Source organism: Alosa sapidissima, chromosome 7 (genome assembly GCF_018492685.1).
Source record: "Alosa sapidissima isolate fAloSap1 chromosome 7, fAloSap1.pri, whole genome shotgun sequence".
Classification (NCBI taxonomy): Eukaryota; Metazoa; Chordata; class Actinopteri; order Clupeiformes; family Clupeidae; genus Alosa; species Alosa sapidissima.
In genome coordinates, this window is record NC_055963.1 from 32,190,675 (window position 1) to 32,208,296 (window position 17,622).

Below are 17,622 nucleotides of genomic sequence, written 5' to 3' on the forward strand. Positions count from 1 at the left end.
TGCTCATTCAAAGTCTATGTGTGTCTGTGCAAGTGAAACTGACAAACTCGCGCGCATAATAGGCCTAATCGCTATACTTGCCCGTCCAAATAGAGGGCTTTCCTTTGTTTCATGGAGCTCTGACTAACGGGAGGCGTGACTGAAGGGGCCACTTCTAAATGGTAGCCTAGGCTACCCACTGGCTAATTCATTCAGCAAACTGCTGACTCACGAAATGTATTTTAGCAGGTCACAAAACTGATTTCGTGATTCTATTATGCATTTCGTCCACGTAATGAAATTATCGTGACTCATAATTCATTCTGTAAACTGCTGACTCACTAAATGTATTGCAGCAGGTCACAAAACTTTGCTTTGAGTCCACTGACTGGAGTGTGCTACTGAATGGAGAGAATTTAGGAGGTCACACATTGCACTACTGACTATCTGAACTTCTGTATGGACATTGTTGTTCCCACAAGGACTGTACGCTGCTATCCAAATAACAAGCCTTGGATAACCAGTAATGTCAAGACCCTTCTCAATAGGAAAAAGATGGCGTTTAAAGAGGGGGACATGGCAGAGCTGAGGCGAGTACAGGGGGAACTCAAGAATAAGCTGAAAGAGGCTAAGGAGGACTACAGAAGGAAGATGGAACAGAAGTTGCAAGAAAACAACATGAAGGAGGTGTGGGACTTTATGAAATCCATCACTGACCTTAAGAAGAGCAGCAGCTCTGTGGAGGGAGACCTGGACAGGGTGAACCAACTGAACCACTTTTACAACAGGTTCGATTGCCCTGCACCAGCTCCAAGTACTCTTGTTTGCATGCCCGCCCTACCCCCACCTCCCAGTCTCCCAGTCTTTCCAGCTCTGCATCCCGGGGACATCCAACGATCTGAGCCCCCATCACCCCACGCCATGCCCCCACCTGATGACTCCTTGCCTGTGCCTGTTAAGCTGTCCAAGACTATGGCAACCTTGACAGGGACATCAAGGAGGTCCCTGTCAAGGAGGTCATCCCCCAGCCCCCACCCCACCTCATTACCAGTGCAACACTCACCCCCACCATCACTGGATATTGCACCCCTCCCCCACATGGCGACCACGAACAATGAGGTGACAACGACTTCAGTCAACAGCCATCAGACACACAGACCTCAGATGCACTCCCCCTCCCCTCCCCCCCTCCACCATCACTGCAGATCAAGCTATCGCACCTCTCCCCCACACTGTGACCACGAGCAGTGCGGCAACAACGGCCATCAGTCTCTAGCCACACGACAACCCTCTCAGAAGCACCCCTCCTCCTCCTCCCCCTCCACTCCCCTCATCCCCCCCCATCATTACAGCTTCCGAAGTAAGTTATCTTTTAAAAAAACGTCATCCTTGGAAGGCAGCCGGGCCTGACAGACTGTGTCCAAGGCTACTCAAGGCCTGTGCTGCTGAACTGGGGGAGCCACTGAAGCACATCTTCAACTGGAGTCTACGTCTCGGACAAGTTCCAACACTGTGGAAGACTTCATGTCTCACCCCCGTCCCTAAGAAGCCTCACCCCAGTGAGCTTAATGACTTCAGGCCTGTCGCTCTAACATCACATGTGATGAAGACAATGGAGCGACTGGTCGTAGGTATGCTCAGACCCCAGGTACGCCATGCACTAGACCCGTTACAGTTTGCATACCAGGAGAAAGTGGGCGTGGACGATGCCATCACTTATCTTCTACACAGGACACATTCTCACCTAGACAAGGGGAAAAGTGCTGTGAGAATCATGTTCTTTGATTTCTCAAGTGCTTTTAACACCATCCAATCCCTCAGACTGGGAGACTTGCAGATGGGTGTGGACGCTTACCTGGTAACCTGGATTACAGACTACCTGACCGAGCGACCACAGTTCGTCAGACTGAAGAACTGTCTCTCTGACACTGTGATCAGCAGCCCCGGAGCGCCACAGGGAACTGTGCTCTCTCCAGTCCTGTTCACCCTGTGATCATCTGACTTCTGCTACAACACCGAGTCATGCCACATGCAGAAGTTTTCTGACGTTACTGCAATTGTGGGGTGTATCAGGGACGAGCAAGAGGAGGAGTACAGGAGCCTGGTGGAGGACTTTGTGCAATGGTGCAAACTCAATCACCTTCAACTCAACACTTCAAAGACCAAGGAGATGGTGGTGGATTTCTGCAGGTCTAAGCCCGCTCTGCTACCAGTCTCCATTGATGGGGTCAATGTGGAGGTGGTAAGCACCTACAAGTATCTGGGTCTCCACCTGGACAATAAACTGGACTGGTCCGCCAACACTGACGCACTCTACAAGAAAGGGCAGAGCAGGCTGTACTTCCTGAGGAGGCTGCGGTCCTTCAATGTGTGCAGCAAACTCCTCAGGATGTTCTACCAGTCTGTTGTGGCCAGCATCCTCTTCTATGCAGTGGTATGCTGGGGAGGAAGCACAAAGAAGAAGGATGCTGGGCGACTTGACAGGCTGGTAAGGAAGGCTGGCTCTGTAGTGGGAGCTGAACTGGAGTGCATCACTTCAATATCTGACAAAAGGACCCTGAACAAACTGATCAACATCTTGGACAATGAATGCCATCCACTCTACAGCACTATTAAAAAGCAAAAGAGCTTGATCAGCTGGAGACTTCACTCACTGCCATGCACAACTGAAAGGCTGAGGAAGTCATTTGTCTTCAGGGCCATTGAACTGTTCGTAAGGGATATTGTATGGAACGCCGGTCATTACTGGGAAAATAAGTCCCGACAGGGCGAACCGGACCCCGACGCACAGCGGAGGGGTCTTGTTCCACCCTGAAGGGACTTATTTTCACAGTAATGACCGGCGTTTTATACATTATCCCGCTTATTATACGGCTACTTGCCAAAACGAAATAATAAACTCCCCACGATATGACTTTAGCCTACATAACCTAGCCTATTTCTTACCGTTCATCGTGGCATTTGCTGAGAAACAAATAGTTTGCAACACACGCTGCTGAACTTAAATCAAACATTCTTTAGAACACAGCTGATCAACAGTCTGCTTTCACGTTTGAATGAAGTTCCAGTCCTTGCGTAGTGATATGAAAGACATTAATCAGAAGCACAAAACCCGTTGCCATTGACAGCGGTCATTAAATGCTTTGCCGGTGATTTATGTAGATTTAACATAGGCCCGAACGTTGGGAAGGCCCATTCATGTGAATGGAACGTTCTGCAGCACTCTGAAGAGCCGTGTAATAAAATGCTTTACTAAAGGGAAGAGGAGAGATAGACTTCTCTGCTTAGTCTTTCTGCCTCTCCACCCTCTCCATGTTTGAGTACTGACTGCCCACTACTGCTTTACTACTGTTTTACTAATGTCACAGCCTAATGTTTTTACTACTATTTTCCTATTACACTGTTTTTCATGCTATATTAGCACACATATCAATGGCTTCTGCTACAATACTGAATGGCTGTAACCCTATTACCTCAACCTGTTCTTGCACTGACATAGTTTTTTTTTAATAGTTTTTTTATATTACCTTGTCTACATTATACTGCTCTCCTATTTGTCCATATTATTTATGCTGGTCTCTAAACCTTATTATTGCACTGCTGCACTGTTGGACTAATGTTGGACTACTTTTTGCACCTTCACCATGACACTCACTCTCTTGAGCACCTTACCATGCACACATAACTAAAGGACTACTGTTGGACTACTTTTTGCACCTTCACCATGACACTCACTCTCTTGAGCACGTTACCATACACACAGAACTACAGGACTACTGTTGGACTACTTTTGCACCTTCACCATGACACTCACTCTCTTGAGCACCTCACCATGCACACAGAACTACAGGCCCTGTCACTACAAGCGTCTCATGCTTGATCACCCTCAAGCACACTGGATTTTTTACATTTAATTTATATAGTATATTTAGTATTTACTTTTGTTAGTTTTTCTTATCTCCTACTGTCTCTATTGTACAGTGGAGTTTGGTTATATGTTTATACTTATACTTATATTTACCATTTCTGTTGTAAGTGCATGTTGTGTGTGATGTCTGTATGCTACTGAGACCCCCTGAATTTCCCCTTAGGGATCAATAAAGTATCTATCTATCTATCTAAAACTGATTTTGTGATTCTGTTATGCATTTCGTCCACGTAATTTTGTAAACTGATGACTCACGAAATGTAGGCCTATTGTACGTGATTCTATTATGCATTTCGTCCACAGAATGAAAGCATATGTCACTGAATGCATTTCGTAAGTTATTAAGTTACTATTGCGTGGACAGAATGCCTTCTGTAACACAACACAATTACTTTTGTGGACGAAATTGAAACGGGATACACAGAATGATGCGTGTAGGTGCATTCCGTATTTACGTAGACAGAATTACTTTTGACCAAAAAAAAAGAGTTTATTTCGTCTATGACAGTGAATAGTGCATTCATTATGTCCACGAAAGGAAAAGGCCACCAGTCAATTTCGTCCACGAAATGATGTAGTCTCTTCAATGTTTCGTGGACACAATGCAAACCAATTTGTGCATTCTGTGGACAAAAAGCGTTACAATGTAACATGGTTTCGTAATAAATATATATATAGGCCTATTTCGTCACACAAAAGTCTTTCTGTTCACGAAATAAGGCATGTTACATTTGGCGCCCCATAAGAAATAGCCATCAAACGCCTTAAACAACCCCACTCTTGGATGTTTATGTTTAATGTTTATTCAGCTGTTCATCTGTTACAGAAAAATATTTTTGAGGCATCTGTGATTGGCCTTTTATTCCCCTAAAAAATAAAACAGCTGAATGGACATCCTCCAAGAGTGATGATGATTCCACTATATAATAAAAAAATAATATAACTAGTATGTTTTAGCCAAGGGGTGTCAGACTAAGTAGGCAGTGGGCCGGTTGTTGGAATGAGCACTCGTAGGGGCCATCTTTGATGATCAATGATCATTATCACTTTTCTGCATGGGTTGTTTGATGATTTACTCTTGCACCAATTTCTGAGCAAACAAGGCAGGTTTATTGTGGACTACTGTCATATTTCTTTCGTGAAATAGACTACCTTCCATATCAGTCTTTCTCTTTTTTACCAGCATATAGAGCAGTGGTTCTCAAAGTGGGGAATGGCAGACAAATTTGAGAAACACTGATAAAGATGATATGGCTACAACCATAGACTATATATAGAACGTTAACATATGTTCTATACAGTCTATGGCTACAACAATGTGGTCAGAGCAGCAAACCGCATTTCTCTTTTTTGGAATCTTCCTTCCTGAGGAAAGTTTGTAGTGCTAGGTTTAATTGATTTATGATATTACAGAAATATTATTAGGCCTACACATAGTTGATGCCACCTGGATGTAAATATCCATTTTATGTATTCTTTAATTCTCCCTTTTTACCCAAAATGTCTGGGGGGGGGGGGGGGGGGGCATATGAAACATATACATTTCACGGTAAATCTCACTTCCAATCTAACAGTGCAACTGTAGCCTGTGTTGAACAGTGTCCCAATATGCCACTTTTAGGCTCTGTAGACCAAATATGGGTAAAATCATGTGGCCTAAATTACACTGGGGTAATAAAGCTTACTGCGTGCTTTTTCTCGTTACAGCCACTTGTTTGCATGTTGCACGTACACACTATATAATCTTTTAGTCTGCTAGAGAACTCTTGTAAAGTAAATGTCTTAAAGACCATTTTACCATAGACTGATCAATCCGTGTTAAACTAAAGAATAACAACAGAGTAAGACTCATAAATATGCTAATAAAACATGCCTATATTGCTCTTCGCATGAGGGATGGAGAAGACAGGAAGTAAAATATTGGGGTACTGGTAATTGTGTGGTTTCGGTGGTGTGAGGTTTTCTGCTCTGCCTTCCCTGCAGAAGTGGAAACAGACTGGCTTTAATTTGCCGGAGGCTACCCGAGCATGTTCCTCATTCCAAATAAAACTTGTCAACTCTCCCTCTGTCCCCAACCCCCCCCCCCCCCCCCCACACACACACACACACACACAGTGGTTCTACAGCAGTAATTAGTGCTCACACAATGGCTGCTGATCGCTGATTCATCGGCTGCTATAGTTCTGATGAGTCTGGCCCATTTATGGGTCACTGCACACGCTGTCAACCTGACTCTGAAAAGGCAGGGCCGGCCAAAGCATGCCCCTAATGTACACACACACACACACACACACACAGTTACGCACACATGTTCACACGGTCTCACCCACATTCATACGCTGACACAAATGTTTTCAGAAGCTTGCATCCTGTTCACTGTTAAGAGTCTGTAAGTACCAACTTTATTATTTCCCTTCTTGAAAGCTTGTTTGTCCTCTTTTACTAATGTGTAAATGACATCAGGATCATGATGTATTTTAAATATTTGCCAAAACAAAAACCTACTGGGCTTCGGTTGGCAAAAATGGCTTGTCAGAATAAAAGCTCTTGTTGTTAAGCCAACTAATATGTTATGCCAACTAGATGCAGAGTTGTTTGTGCACAGAGGAGGTATAAGCAGCTGATTAAAAACAACAATCATGAGGAGACCACCAGGGAATATGACAGTTGTTGGTGAAAATATGGATATTTCGGTTTATATCTGTACTTATTGTAGACAGAGTGTGGGAAAAGGACAACAGGCATTTGCATAGAATGTGAAAGCTAGTCTTAAGGAATAGTATGTCATGTGTCTAATGGTGAATGTAAAATTGCTTGTTATTAAGTAATTTAATGAAATGCATTCATCATTTGTAAGTCGCTTTGGACAAAAGCATCTGCTAAATCATATACCATCATGATTGTGTGTTTATACAGCATACTCACTGTAATAGTGCAGCAAACAAAATGTAAAACCTGTAGGAAACAAAATGGATGGCAGTAGTCCAAAAGAGAACCAGAGGGAGTTATGGACAATGCTGAGGGAGGCAGATGATGAGGATGTGGCTGTAAAAAGGGCTGCCTCATTCACTATTCATTAGACCTAAACCAAGAGGCCTGTTAGCAGAACACTGTCACTGGAATGGGAAACATTCTGTTGTGGGAGTTCTGTTTGTTTTTGGAACTGTCCTTCCAACTGTCCAGCGACTATAGGAATATTGGTCGAAACACACACACACACACACACACACACAGTTCTTTTATTCCCTCTCCCATTGTGTCCTGGAGTCAACTCTGAAACCATTGATCATTCTGACAGAGAGACACCAGATACGAACACCACTGAGAAGCATCTGGTCATATCCAGAGTTCGTATTTCCCAATTTTTCCTTCTGTCACAACTTTCCAATAGTAAGTATCAATTCCTATAGTACTCTTTATGAATTTTAAGTTCTTAGTGACACTATGTGAGAGAGATTATGCTCTCTCAAATACAAAAATCTATTGAACTATATAAAGGCTTGTCTATTGTTATACTTTGTTTCATATGTTTCAGCTTGCATGTTTATGTTTTATGAAGGCTGTGAATTAGTGACATTATCTCTCATTTTGTGAATCTTTGCAGACATGAGGGGATCCCAGATGTATTTTCCAGCGCGCAGTGTGCTTTTCCGGAAAGAGCCCAGTGGAGTGACGTACCGAGTACCTGCTCTGATCTATCTCCCCAATGCCGCGTCCTTCCTGGCCTTTTGTGAGGAGCGGCTGAGCCCAGCAGACGCTCAGGCCAACCTGCTGGTTATGCGCAAGGGCAAGTTCTACAGGAATTACGTGGAGGTGAGAGCTGGATACATTTTGTCCTTGACAATTACTGAGGAGCATATTTTGGTCAGGTGTAGGTTTGTTTTTCTAGTCACATAAATACCATAAACATAAACATATAGTCAGTACTTCCTCTTTATAGCAGCAGTAAAATGTTAAACATTATTATTTGTTATAATCAGGCACGCTGCATAAAACTGTAGATGGTGAATTATCCTACCCCCCCCCCCCCCCCTCCATCCCCCGCTATTAGTGGGACGACATGCGCGTGCTGGCCACAGCACATCTGCAGGGTCATAGGTCAATGAACCCTTGCCCAGTGTACGACGAGTTCACCGGCACCCTCTTCCTCTTCTTCATCGCTGTGCTGGGACACACATCAGAGGCCTACCAGCTAGTGACGGGGAAGAACGTGACACGCCTCTGCTACGTCTCCAGCAACGATCACGGTGACACCTGGAGCCCTGTCACAGACCTCACCAAGAGAGTGATAGGAGACACCATTAAAGGTGACTACTGCATGACATTTAAAAAATCTATCATGGTTTTAGACAGTCATTGCACAGAAATTCTGGGAAGTGTTCAACTTTTGTGCAGCTCAAACTAAGTACTGCGTTTGACACCACAGGTTATTCCATTTGAGCTAATGAACTAAATTGCTCCCATCTGTTGGTCACACATCAAACTGACCATTTCCTGTTGCTGTTGGTCATTTGGTATGCTCCATCTGTATTCGCTCTTGTTTTTGAAGCATATTTTGGGGCTTTTTGCCTTTATTGCACAGTGAAGAGACTGACAGGAAGCAAGTGGGAGACAAACAGGACCAATCGTCAAAATTTCGGTGTCCACCACTCTAGTTTATCCAAAACAAACCAGAAAAGGGACTCAAAGTGCTAAATACTGGAAATTTCCTTTAATTTTCCAATCCCACCCCATCTACGAATACGAAAAATTTTATTATTTATAATATGGAAATTTGTCTTTAGTTTCACCATACAGTACACAGGACAGACAAGCACCACACATTCAGTTTCATAAGCACTGCATATCATATAAAATACAGTCAAGCCTGGCCAGTCAATAAATAAGTAGGCCTAAGCAACCCATGCATGCTAGGCTAGCTAATAAATATAATAAATAAATGACTTAAAAAATAACTGAAGCACTTCCAGTAAGAGTCCCTGCACTGTTTATTGCCCTGATACCATTTAGGACAAAAGAATTTCTAAAAATATTCTTACTGGCGTTAGGCACCCTATAGCCCCTGCCTGAGGGGAGAAGCTCAAATTCACTGTATAATGGATGGGAGGGGTCACTGATGATTTTTCTGACTTTACTTAAGGTGTTCTCTTCGTAGATTATGCTCAGTTGCTTTTGTGGCTTCCCTATAATCGTTGAGTCCATGTTCACTATTTTCTGAAGTTTGCTTCTCCACTTAGCATTTAGGTTACCGTACCACATAATCAAATTAAAGGAGAAAATGCTCTCAACTAGTTTTTTATACACTGTTTGGAGGATGTCCTTATTGACACCAAAGTTATTAAGCCTCCGAATTAGGTAAAGGCGCTGGGAGCACTTTTTGAAAATAAACTCAGTGTTTTCCCTAAACGTCAATTTGCTATCTATAAAAGTCCCCAGATATTTAAAATCAGACACAAATTCAACTGCTTGCCCCTTAATGATAACTGGAAGTAGCTGGTCCTTATCATTTTGCAGAATGAGTTATTTTGTCTTTGTGACATTTATTTCTAAAAAGCTACTCTGACACCAATGTTGAAGAGATGTTGCATGGTGGATATAGGCTTGTTCTCTCTCCAAGTCTCCCCTTCTTAATAGACCAATCAGAGCCATGTCGTCTGCATATTTAAACAGTCTAAAATATTCCCCATGTATCTTAAACTCATTAGTGTAAATAGAGAAAAGCAAGGGTGACAATATGGTACCCTGAGGTGCCCCAGTATTCAGTATGCTCAAGTCTTACATGACATTTCCAAGGATAACACTTTGGGGGCGGTCAGATAGAAAGTGTCTAACCCACTGAATTATCCCACCATTAACCCCCAGGTCCACAAGCCTCTGCAGTAGAATATGAATGTGCATAGAGTTAAAAGCAGATGTAAAGTCTATAAACAATACTCTTGCATAATGAGATGAAACTTGTAAATGTTTGGCAAGGGTGTTAAACAGTGTTACAGTAGCATCATCTGTGCCCCTTTGGGATTTATATGAAAACTGTAGGTGATCTAATGTGTTGGATACAGTGGTTGTTATGTGCCTGCTCACCACCCTTTCCATACATTTGCATAAAATGGAGGTGAGTGCAATAGGTCTAAATTCATTCAGTTCTGTTGCACCAGGTTTTTTAGGGATGGGTACAATGTTTGACAGCTTCCATGTATTGGGAACTGTAGATGTCTGGAGCAGTACTTGGAATAAACTTGTTAACATTCCCTTTAACTGGTGAGAACAGAATTTAAGCACCTTGCCCCTCAAGCCATCAGGACCAGCAGCTTTATTAGGTTTAATGCGGGCCAGACTTGCAACAATTTCATGTTCTGTCAGGATGATTGGACTATATGTTGGGATAGAGTTACACACTTCATCCCTCTCAGTGGAGAAATCTGTTTTATCAAATCTACTATAGAAAACATTGAAATCATTTGCAAATGATAGGGAAGGGGACAAGCCTGTGGGAGCACTCCTCTGCTTGGTTTCTCTACCCATCATATGATTTAATCCAACCCAAGCGCATTTGGCATTGCCAGTGCAAAAACGTATCTCCACCTTATTTTTATAGTCCAACCTTGCATACATGGGGTGGGATTGGGAAATTAAAGGAAAATGCCGGTATTTAGCACTTTGAGTCCCTTTTCTGGTTTGTTTTGGATGAACTAGAGTGGTGGGCACCGAAATTTTGACGATTGGTCCTGTCTTGACTTTTCTGACTCGTTTTGAATCGCCTTTAACCAGAAAAGGGACTCAAAGCTAAAATACCGGAGTTTTCCTTTAATTAATTGTGAAAGGTCGTTCTCAAACCTGGGTCCCCGTCTTGTTAAGCAAGATATACAGTTCTGCCTGCTTCTAACCCATCAATCAGTTTCAGTTATCCCTTTTCTTAAACTTCAAAGAAAAGGGATAACTGATACTGATTGATGGAAAGTATACATTTTGGACATGACATGACATGATGTCCCACAATTGTCACCTATCAGCAAATACTTACTGACGTACGTTGCAAAGATCTTAGAGCAGAGAAAGATGGCTCTGTTAGATCATGGGCATGAAGTACACCCTGAGTCAGAGTGTACGCCATTCTAATAAGCCAATTCAGATAAGCCAATTCAGATAGATTCTGTGAGGCCACATTAGTACAGTAGGTTAAGACAGTGTTTTTCAACCACTGTGCCGGGGCACACTAGTGTGCCGTGAGAGATCATCAGGTGTGCCGCAGAAAATTACCCAAATGTCAGTCACTGGTCCAGAAAAGCAACTGTTGCATCAAATAATTTATAACCACATGCTCTCATTGATTGTATGATTGCACTATTTGTGGTATGCAGGCATTGTACAACGGGGGCCCCATATCCAGTATTCACAGAATCATCACATATCTAGTTCATAACAACAATTAAATTAGATATAGTCACCTACAAATGAAACAGAGAGCACTTGTTTTGTTGAGCAGGTCTTGCATAGAAGCCATAATAAGGCCATATCTATGTATTATTTGAAATTTTAGGCTATGGTATGTTTATTTTTTCTTCACACAGGATGTTAGTGTGCCGTGGGACATTTTAAGTGTCAAAAGTGTGCCGTGGCACAAAAAAGGTTGAAAAACACTGGGTTAAGACAATCATGCTTGACACATGCAGTCAAAAACATTCAAACTGTCCTGCTTTGCAACCATGGAACAACAAGGAATACTTACTTAAAGTAACACTCACTTACTGTACTGATGTTCGTTCTCTGGTTCTATCCTGTTTTCAGAGTGGGCCACCTTCGCTCTGGGTCCGGGCCATGGAATCCAGCTGAAGTCAGGCCGCCTGCTGGTCCCAGCGTACGCATACCACATCGACTGCAAAGAGTGCCTGGGCAGGGTATGTCTGACCACACCCCACTCCTTCTGCTTCCACAGTGACACGCATGGCCGTGTGTGGCGGTTTGGAGAAGCGGTCCCTGGGCCGGAGAGTGTAGAGTGCCAGATGGTGTCGGTCGACGAGGAGGACGGCTCTAACATCCTTTACTGCAACGCCAGGAGCCCACTAGGGTGCCGGGTGCAGTCCCTCAGCCTGGACGATGGCGCCGTGTTTCAGGATGGTCAGCTGGTCCAGAAACTGGTGGAGCCACGCAACGGGTGCCATGGCAGCATCATGGGCTTTCCTGCCCCTCTGGAGCTTCTGCAGGAGGTCAAACACTCCCGTCTACAACACTGGACATCGGTGGTCCATGCTTCCCCCATCTCCTCTGCTGCTTTAGTCTCAAAACGTGGGCAGAACTTCCTCACTCCGACCTGGGTGGTGTATTCTCACCCCACCTGGCCCAATGCACGCAGGGACCTGGGCGTGTACCTGAGCCTCTTTCCCCGCGATCCAGACAGTTGGTCAGGGCCTTGGGTTATTTATGAGGGCCCAAGTGCCTATTCAGACTTGGCCTACTTGGAGCTGCCCTCCCCCGGTGCTCCCCCAGTCACGGCCTTTGCCTGTCTGTTTGAGAACGGTACAAGGACACCTTATGATGAGATATCCTTCAGCATCTTCACACTCTACGAGCTCATAGACAACCTACCCCCTAATAAATGCCAACTCACAGATCCAAACTCCAAGCTACAACAAACTAGCAAGAGAAAGCGATGGTCCTGCAGCCTTTGTTGCATATCTTGAAGTACAGTTAAGCATTGTGTAATTGTTTTGCGGAAATCTTTTTTAACTGTTAGATTATGATTTTATTGGAGAGTAAAATCTGTAGACATGCACTAGGGTAGTGTCTCATGTCTGTGTTTGTAGGCACAGTGACTCAGTATAGCCACACAATTTTAAGAATGGTCTGAATTTTCAGATAATACAGTATGATGATGACATTGACCCAATCAAGAGAATAGTACTGATGATCAGAGTTTAACATAGTTTGAAATTAAATAAATTAAATATTTACTCTCACTACTGTAGAGTGGCTAAGCTACGATGTTTCATTCAAACACTTGCCCCGCTGTCCTGCAAATCGATAGTCATGAACTAAAAAAAACATCAGCTAAGATCTTCACTGGTTCAATCCATGTCTGGGAAATGGACCTCTCCCTAAAACCCTTATTTACTTTACTTTATCTCTCACTATATATTTTTAACTATGTCTGTGATATATTTGGTGCATGTTCAGGTGCCTTCAGATTTTTATGGTTGAGTCTATTTTGTAATAACTCACACCCTTTTGCGATTGATTCTTCAAATGTCTCTATAAATGTCTCAGAATTATTTTCTATTATTCTACTTTATAATGAATGTTTTAAATTCAAATTCTGATAACTACAATTTCTCACTGTCAATTTAACTGGGTTTTTGTGTTAATAACTAGAAAGAGAATCACTCTGAAAATCTAGGAAATAGTCCTGTAACACTATTCTCAGCTCAGGGACAATTTAAAAGCATTTGGGCAAATCAGACACAAGAGTCAACATCAATAAAAAACTGCGGTAGATTTAGCATGAAGATTAAATACAGAAAACAACAGATGGACAACTTTCAATGAGGGACACAAGCCAGCAAAAGGCCATGAATAGGAGCAGGCATGTCCAACTTCTAGAAGTAGTCGCTTCTACTACCACATCCTACCTTCCTTTCTGGCAGCTCTTGTATATGTGTATGTAAATGTATCACGGTCCAACTCCTCAAATTCCTTAAGGGTGTCATACTGAACAGATTCCAGACCACAACAATCATATAAGTTAAGTTCCTCCCATGGGTGATCTTTAGTGCAGGGATAGCCAGCACATATGGTGGGTATATACCAGTTTTGACAGAAACACAGGATACATATTTTTACAAAAATATTAAAAACATCTGAACTCTGCCAATAGTGTGAATTAGGTATAGTGGGGGAGCATTTTTATTTTTTTTTCTTCTCCCTTCAGAACCAAGACTGCTCATAGGTCCACAGGGAGAAATTCAACCAAAATGATGAGGGGGGAGGACCACACAAAAGTTAAAGAGCGCAGGTCCATTTCCCACTATGGCATTTTCAGGTACATTAATCTTTGTAGCACTAACAACTCCCCTACTCCTCAAGGAGAAAATTACTCATGGTAATTATGAATAAAATTAACAATACTGTGGTGAACATGGAACTTTGGACATCTGTAATTAGGATTGTGCAACACACTACCAGTGTGGGTCACACGATTTCCATAAAACTTGATGGAAGAGGTCAGCATGGCCAAGTAAGAACTACAAAGAATTCGTCATTTTTGTTAACATTGCAAGATGGTCATTTGGCCTCGGTAGAGATCTCTGAGAGCCCTTCTAGTTCAATTATATGTCCCATGATGGTGGAGACCATGGAATTTGACTATTTTATTTTTCTGGGAACCATTTTTTTTTTCAAATTGTAGGGTGTTCTGATTCTGCACCATAGGTGATCTGCCAGTTTCATTTCATGACTGTTTTTATTACAAACACTTAGCTGTAGCATGATTTCTTCCAGATGGATTAAAAAAATGCACAGGATAACCATATTCCCTTTCTACAGAACTCTATGTGTTCAGGTTCTGTAAGCGTATTGGCATCCGTCCCGTCATCTGACATCTCCACACAGGGCCTCTTGCTCTGAATGTCCCTGCTGGTTTTTCTTTTTCTAATGATTAGGTACGGGGGATCTGTAGTACTTAGGCTTGCCGACAAAAATGTGGGACCACATGACGGGGCCAGTCTTCAGAGCTTTAACATTGTCTAGTTTGGTCCAGTCGGTTATCCCTGTTTCAGTAAAGCTGTGTGGCCTATCAGTACATGGTTTTGGTTCTGGTTATCAGTTGTGTGGTGTCTGTAGGTTGTCATTTTTTTTTTTTATATTTTGTTGCCATGAAGAAATGTTGGTGGTCATTTCTGCCCCTACTCATAGAGTAAATAGAAATAGTAATGTGTCACTACATCTATAATGCCTTCATTGGTTCACCACAGAGTCACAGGGGTCATACAAGGGGCACATGGTTGTTCTGACATTTCATTTGATTAATCTCATAACCTATTTTGACAATGAGCCAGTCATTCTCCCCGCTGTAGAGGCTGCCTGGCCATAACAGCAATCCTTATATTTTTGCATCCGTTGGTGAGATTTGGTTTGTGGTCATCATTTTAACACAGCTCCACTTCACCTTGTAAGTAACCAATTAGTTCTTTGTTACACACCCACAATTCAAGCACCAAATATTTGGTCCTTTGCTTTCATCCTCTGCTTTCATCCTCATCTTGCTTTGGTCACTTACCAAGCAAAATTAAGGTTCGATCTTCGAGACTTTCTAGGAGACACAGCACTCAAAGAATCCACACCGCACTCAAAGAATCTGACTGCATTGTGCCAAGTGTCAAGTTTGGTGGAGGTGGGATTATGGTGTGGGTTTGTTTTTCAGGAGCTGGGCTTGGCCCCTTAGTTCCAGTGAAAGTGAATATTCCACCATTTGGGGAATTACGCTCATTTTCCACCTCCCCTTGAGTTAAACAATTGAGTTTTACCTTTCTCCAGTTCATCCAGCTGTTCTCCGAGTCTGGCAATACCAGTTTTAGCTCCAGCCTAGCATAGATCATTGAATCAAATTAGTCCATTAGCTTCTCGCCTGCTAGCATCACGTTTAAAAGTGATTTCCAGGAATTTTCCTATTTAAAACTGGTCTCCTCTCAAGTTAGAAAGTGTAATAAGACCAACGGAAAATGAAACGTGCCGATTTTCTAGGCTGATTTGAAATGGAACTATACTCTCATTCCAGCATAATAATCAAGGAACACCATGGGCACAGCAGCACAATGATATCATGCAGCACCTGAAAATAGTCCCTAAGTAAACCCTATGGATTAAGAATGGAATGTCACTTAAAGTTCATATGCAAGTATAAGTATATATACTCTTTTGATCCCGCGAGGGAAATTTGGTCTCTGCATTTATCCCAATCCGTGAATTAGTGAAATACACTCAGCACACAGTGAACACACAGTGAGGTGAAGCACACACTAATCCCGGTGCAGTGAGCTGCCTGCAACATCATCAAGGTCAAGGCAGGTGACCCAATACTTTTGCCAATATAGTGTAGGCCTAGCCATAGATATATATAGAATGGCTAGATGTCTCGTCCGCGCTGCTTGCCAATGGAGGTCGACGTCCGCACCTCACGGCCATCTTGCCACAGTCAGCTCGCTAACTCATAACATTGTGTTTCAATGGTGCACTGTAGTGACCTGAAGGTGTCATTGTTATAGCCTGGGGGCATTGTTCTGCCTTTAGTAGAAGAAGAGTTACAGGTACCACAGAGCATAGATATATATAGAATGGCTAAATGTCTCGTCCACGCTGCTTGCCAATGGAGGTCGACGTCAGCACCTCGCGGCCATCTTGCCAGTCAGCTCGCTAACTCAACATTGTGTTTCAATGGTGCACTGTAATGACAGAGTGACCTGAAGGTGTCATTGTTATAGCCTGGGGGCATTGTTCTGCCTTTAGTAGAAGAGCCATCAGGTACCACAGAGCCCACCAGATAGCCAGATAGCTTGTCTATGACAAGATGGCCGCCAGTGATGCCGTTGGAGACTCCGCCATAAGACATCTAGCCATTCTATATATATATATATATATATATATATATATATATATATATATATCTATGGGACTAGCTGCCTGATAACTGCCCAAAGTGCGTTACCAAGATGGCCAAGGAGTGGGGGGGGCTTACCTATAAGGATTTTGGTTCAACCTCTTTCAAGCAGACTAATAGACCTTTGAAGTTCACCTACAGAAAAGCTGCCATCTTTGAGATCCAGTATCATGCAGTTTTTCCTATGGGAAACATGGGGATTTTGAATTATTGCACCTGTTAAACTCTTGCGGGGTCGAAGTCTGAAATGCAGACGTTTTGCTCAACACACTTTTGTCCTCTGCCTTCAAGTGGGTACTGTGATCTTCGATACGTTAAGACGGCAAACTTAGATGTTTGCTACCCCAGAGCCAACTTGCGATGCAACTTGCCATAGGTAGCTTGAATTAACACCCAGATCTCCTTATATGAGCAAAGATGGCAGCTTTGGTTCCTTTTTGGCAAACTTCAGAGGTCTATGGTTATTTGATATACAAATGAGGAAAGCCTTGTTACCTTTTAACTTTAGGCTAGAAACTAGAATGGAAGACCTAATTGACATGTCATAAGTTAGGACTTAAGATATACAGTAATGCTTTAAGATATACAGTAATGCTTTAAGATATACAGTAATGCTTTAAAAGAAAACTTGACAGCCAGACTACTGCGACAACTGGCTGCCACAATTCAAAGTTTAAGTTTAAGATTGTTTTACAGTTAAGACAGGCCAATGCAACATATAACTCAATTTTCTCATTATGTTACAAATATCAGTTGTTGTATATTAAATATACTAACTCCACATTCTGCAGCTTTCCTCTCAACCACTAAACCTCGAGAGTAGGCTTAGGCCTCTGTTGTAAGGACAATAGAGGTTATAAAAAAACAGACCAAGGCACCACATTCTAAAACTAAAACAAATCTGTCCTCCAGATTTCTTGGAAGAATTTTGTATCTGTGTATTGAGGGCAGCCGTGGCCTACTGGTTAGTGCTTCGGACTTATAACCGGAGGGTTGCTGGTTCAAACCCCGACCAGTAGGCACGGCTGAAGTGCCCTTGATCAAGGTATCTAATCCCCGAGCGCTGCTG

General features: G+C 42.7%; 1 protein-coding gene across 2 annotated transcripts; it reads left to right on the top strand.

Annotated features, from left to right (window-relative positions):
- Positions 1 to 5,991: 5,991 nt before the first annotated feature.
- Positions 5,992 to 13,156, top strand: neu4 (sialidase 4). Of its 2 annotated transcripts, XM_042099426.1 has the most exons (4): positions 5,992 to 7,297; positions 7,512 to 7,720; positions 7,959 to 8,214; positions 11,693 to 13,156. In XM_042099426.1, exons 2-4 carry the CDS (start codon positions 7,514 to 7,516, stop codon positions 12,583 to 12,585), a joined length of 1,356 nt encoding a protein of 451 aa, XP_041955360.1. In that variant the 5' UTR covers positions 5,992 to 7,297; positions 7,512 to 7,513; the 3' UTR covers positions 12,586 to 13,156. The 2 variants fall into 2 exon arrangements, with proteins under 2 accessions (XP_041955360.1, XP_041955359.1); XM_042099425.1 differs by having other exon boundaries at positions 5,992 to 7,720.
- Positions 13,157 to 17,622: the final 4,466 nt, after the last annotated feature.

Bases quoted from the DNA above. Each gene is read 5' to 3' on its own strand.
- neu4 (XM_042099425.1), top strand. From the start codon at position 7,514: ATGAGGGGATCCCAGATGTATTTTCCAGCGCGCAGTGTGCTTTTCCGG. The intron at 7,721-7,958 runs GTGAGAGCTGGA...CCCCGCTATTAG, and splicing joins TCTACAGGAATTACGTGGAG to TGGGACGACATGCGCGTGCT. The intron at 8,215-11,692 runs GTGACTACTGCA...TCCTGTTTTCAG, and splicing joins GATAGGAGACACCATTAAAG to AGTGGGCCACCTTCGCTCTG.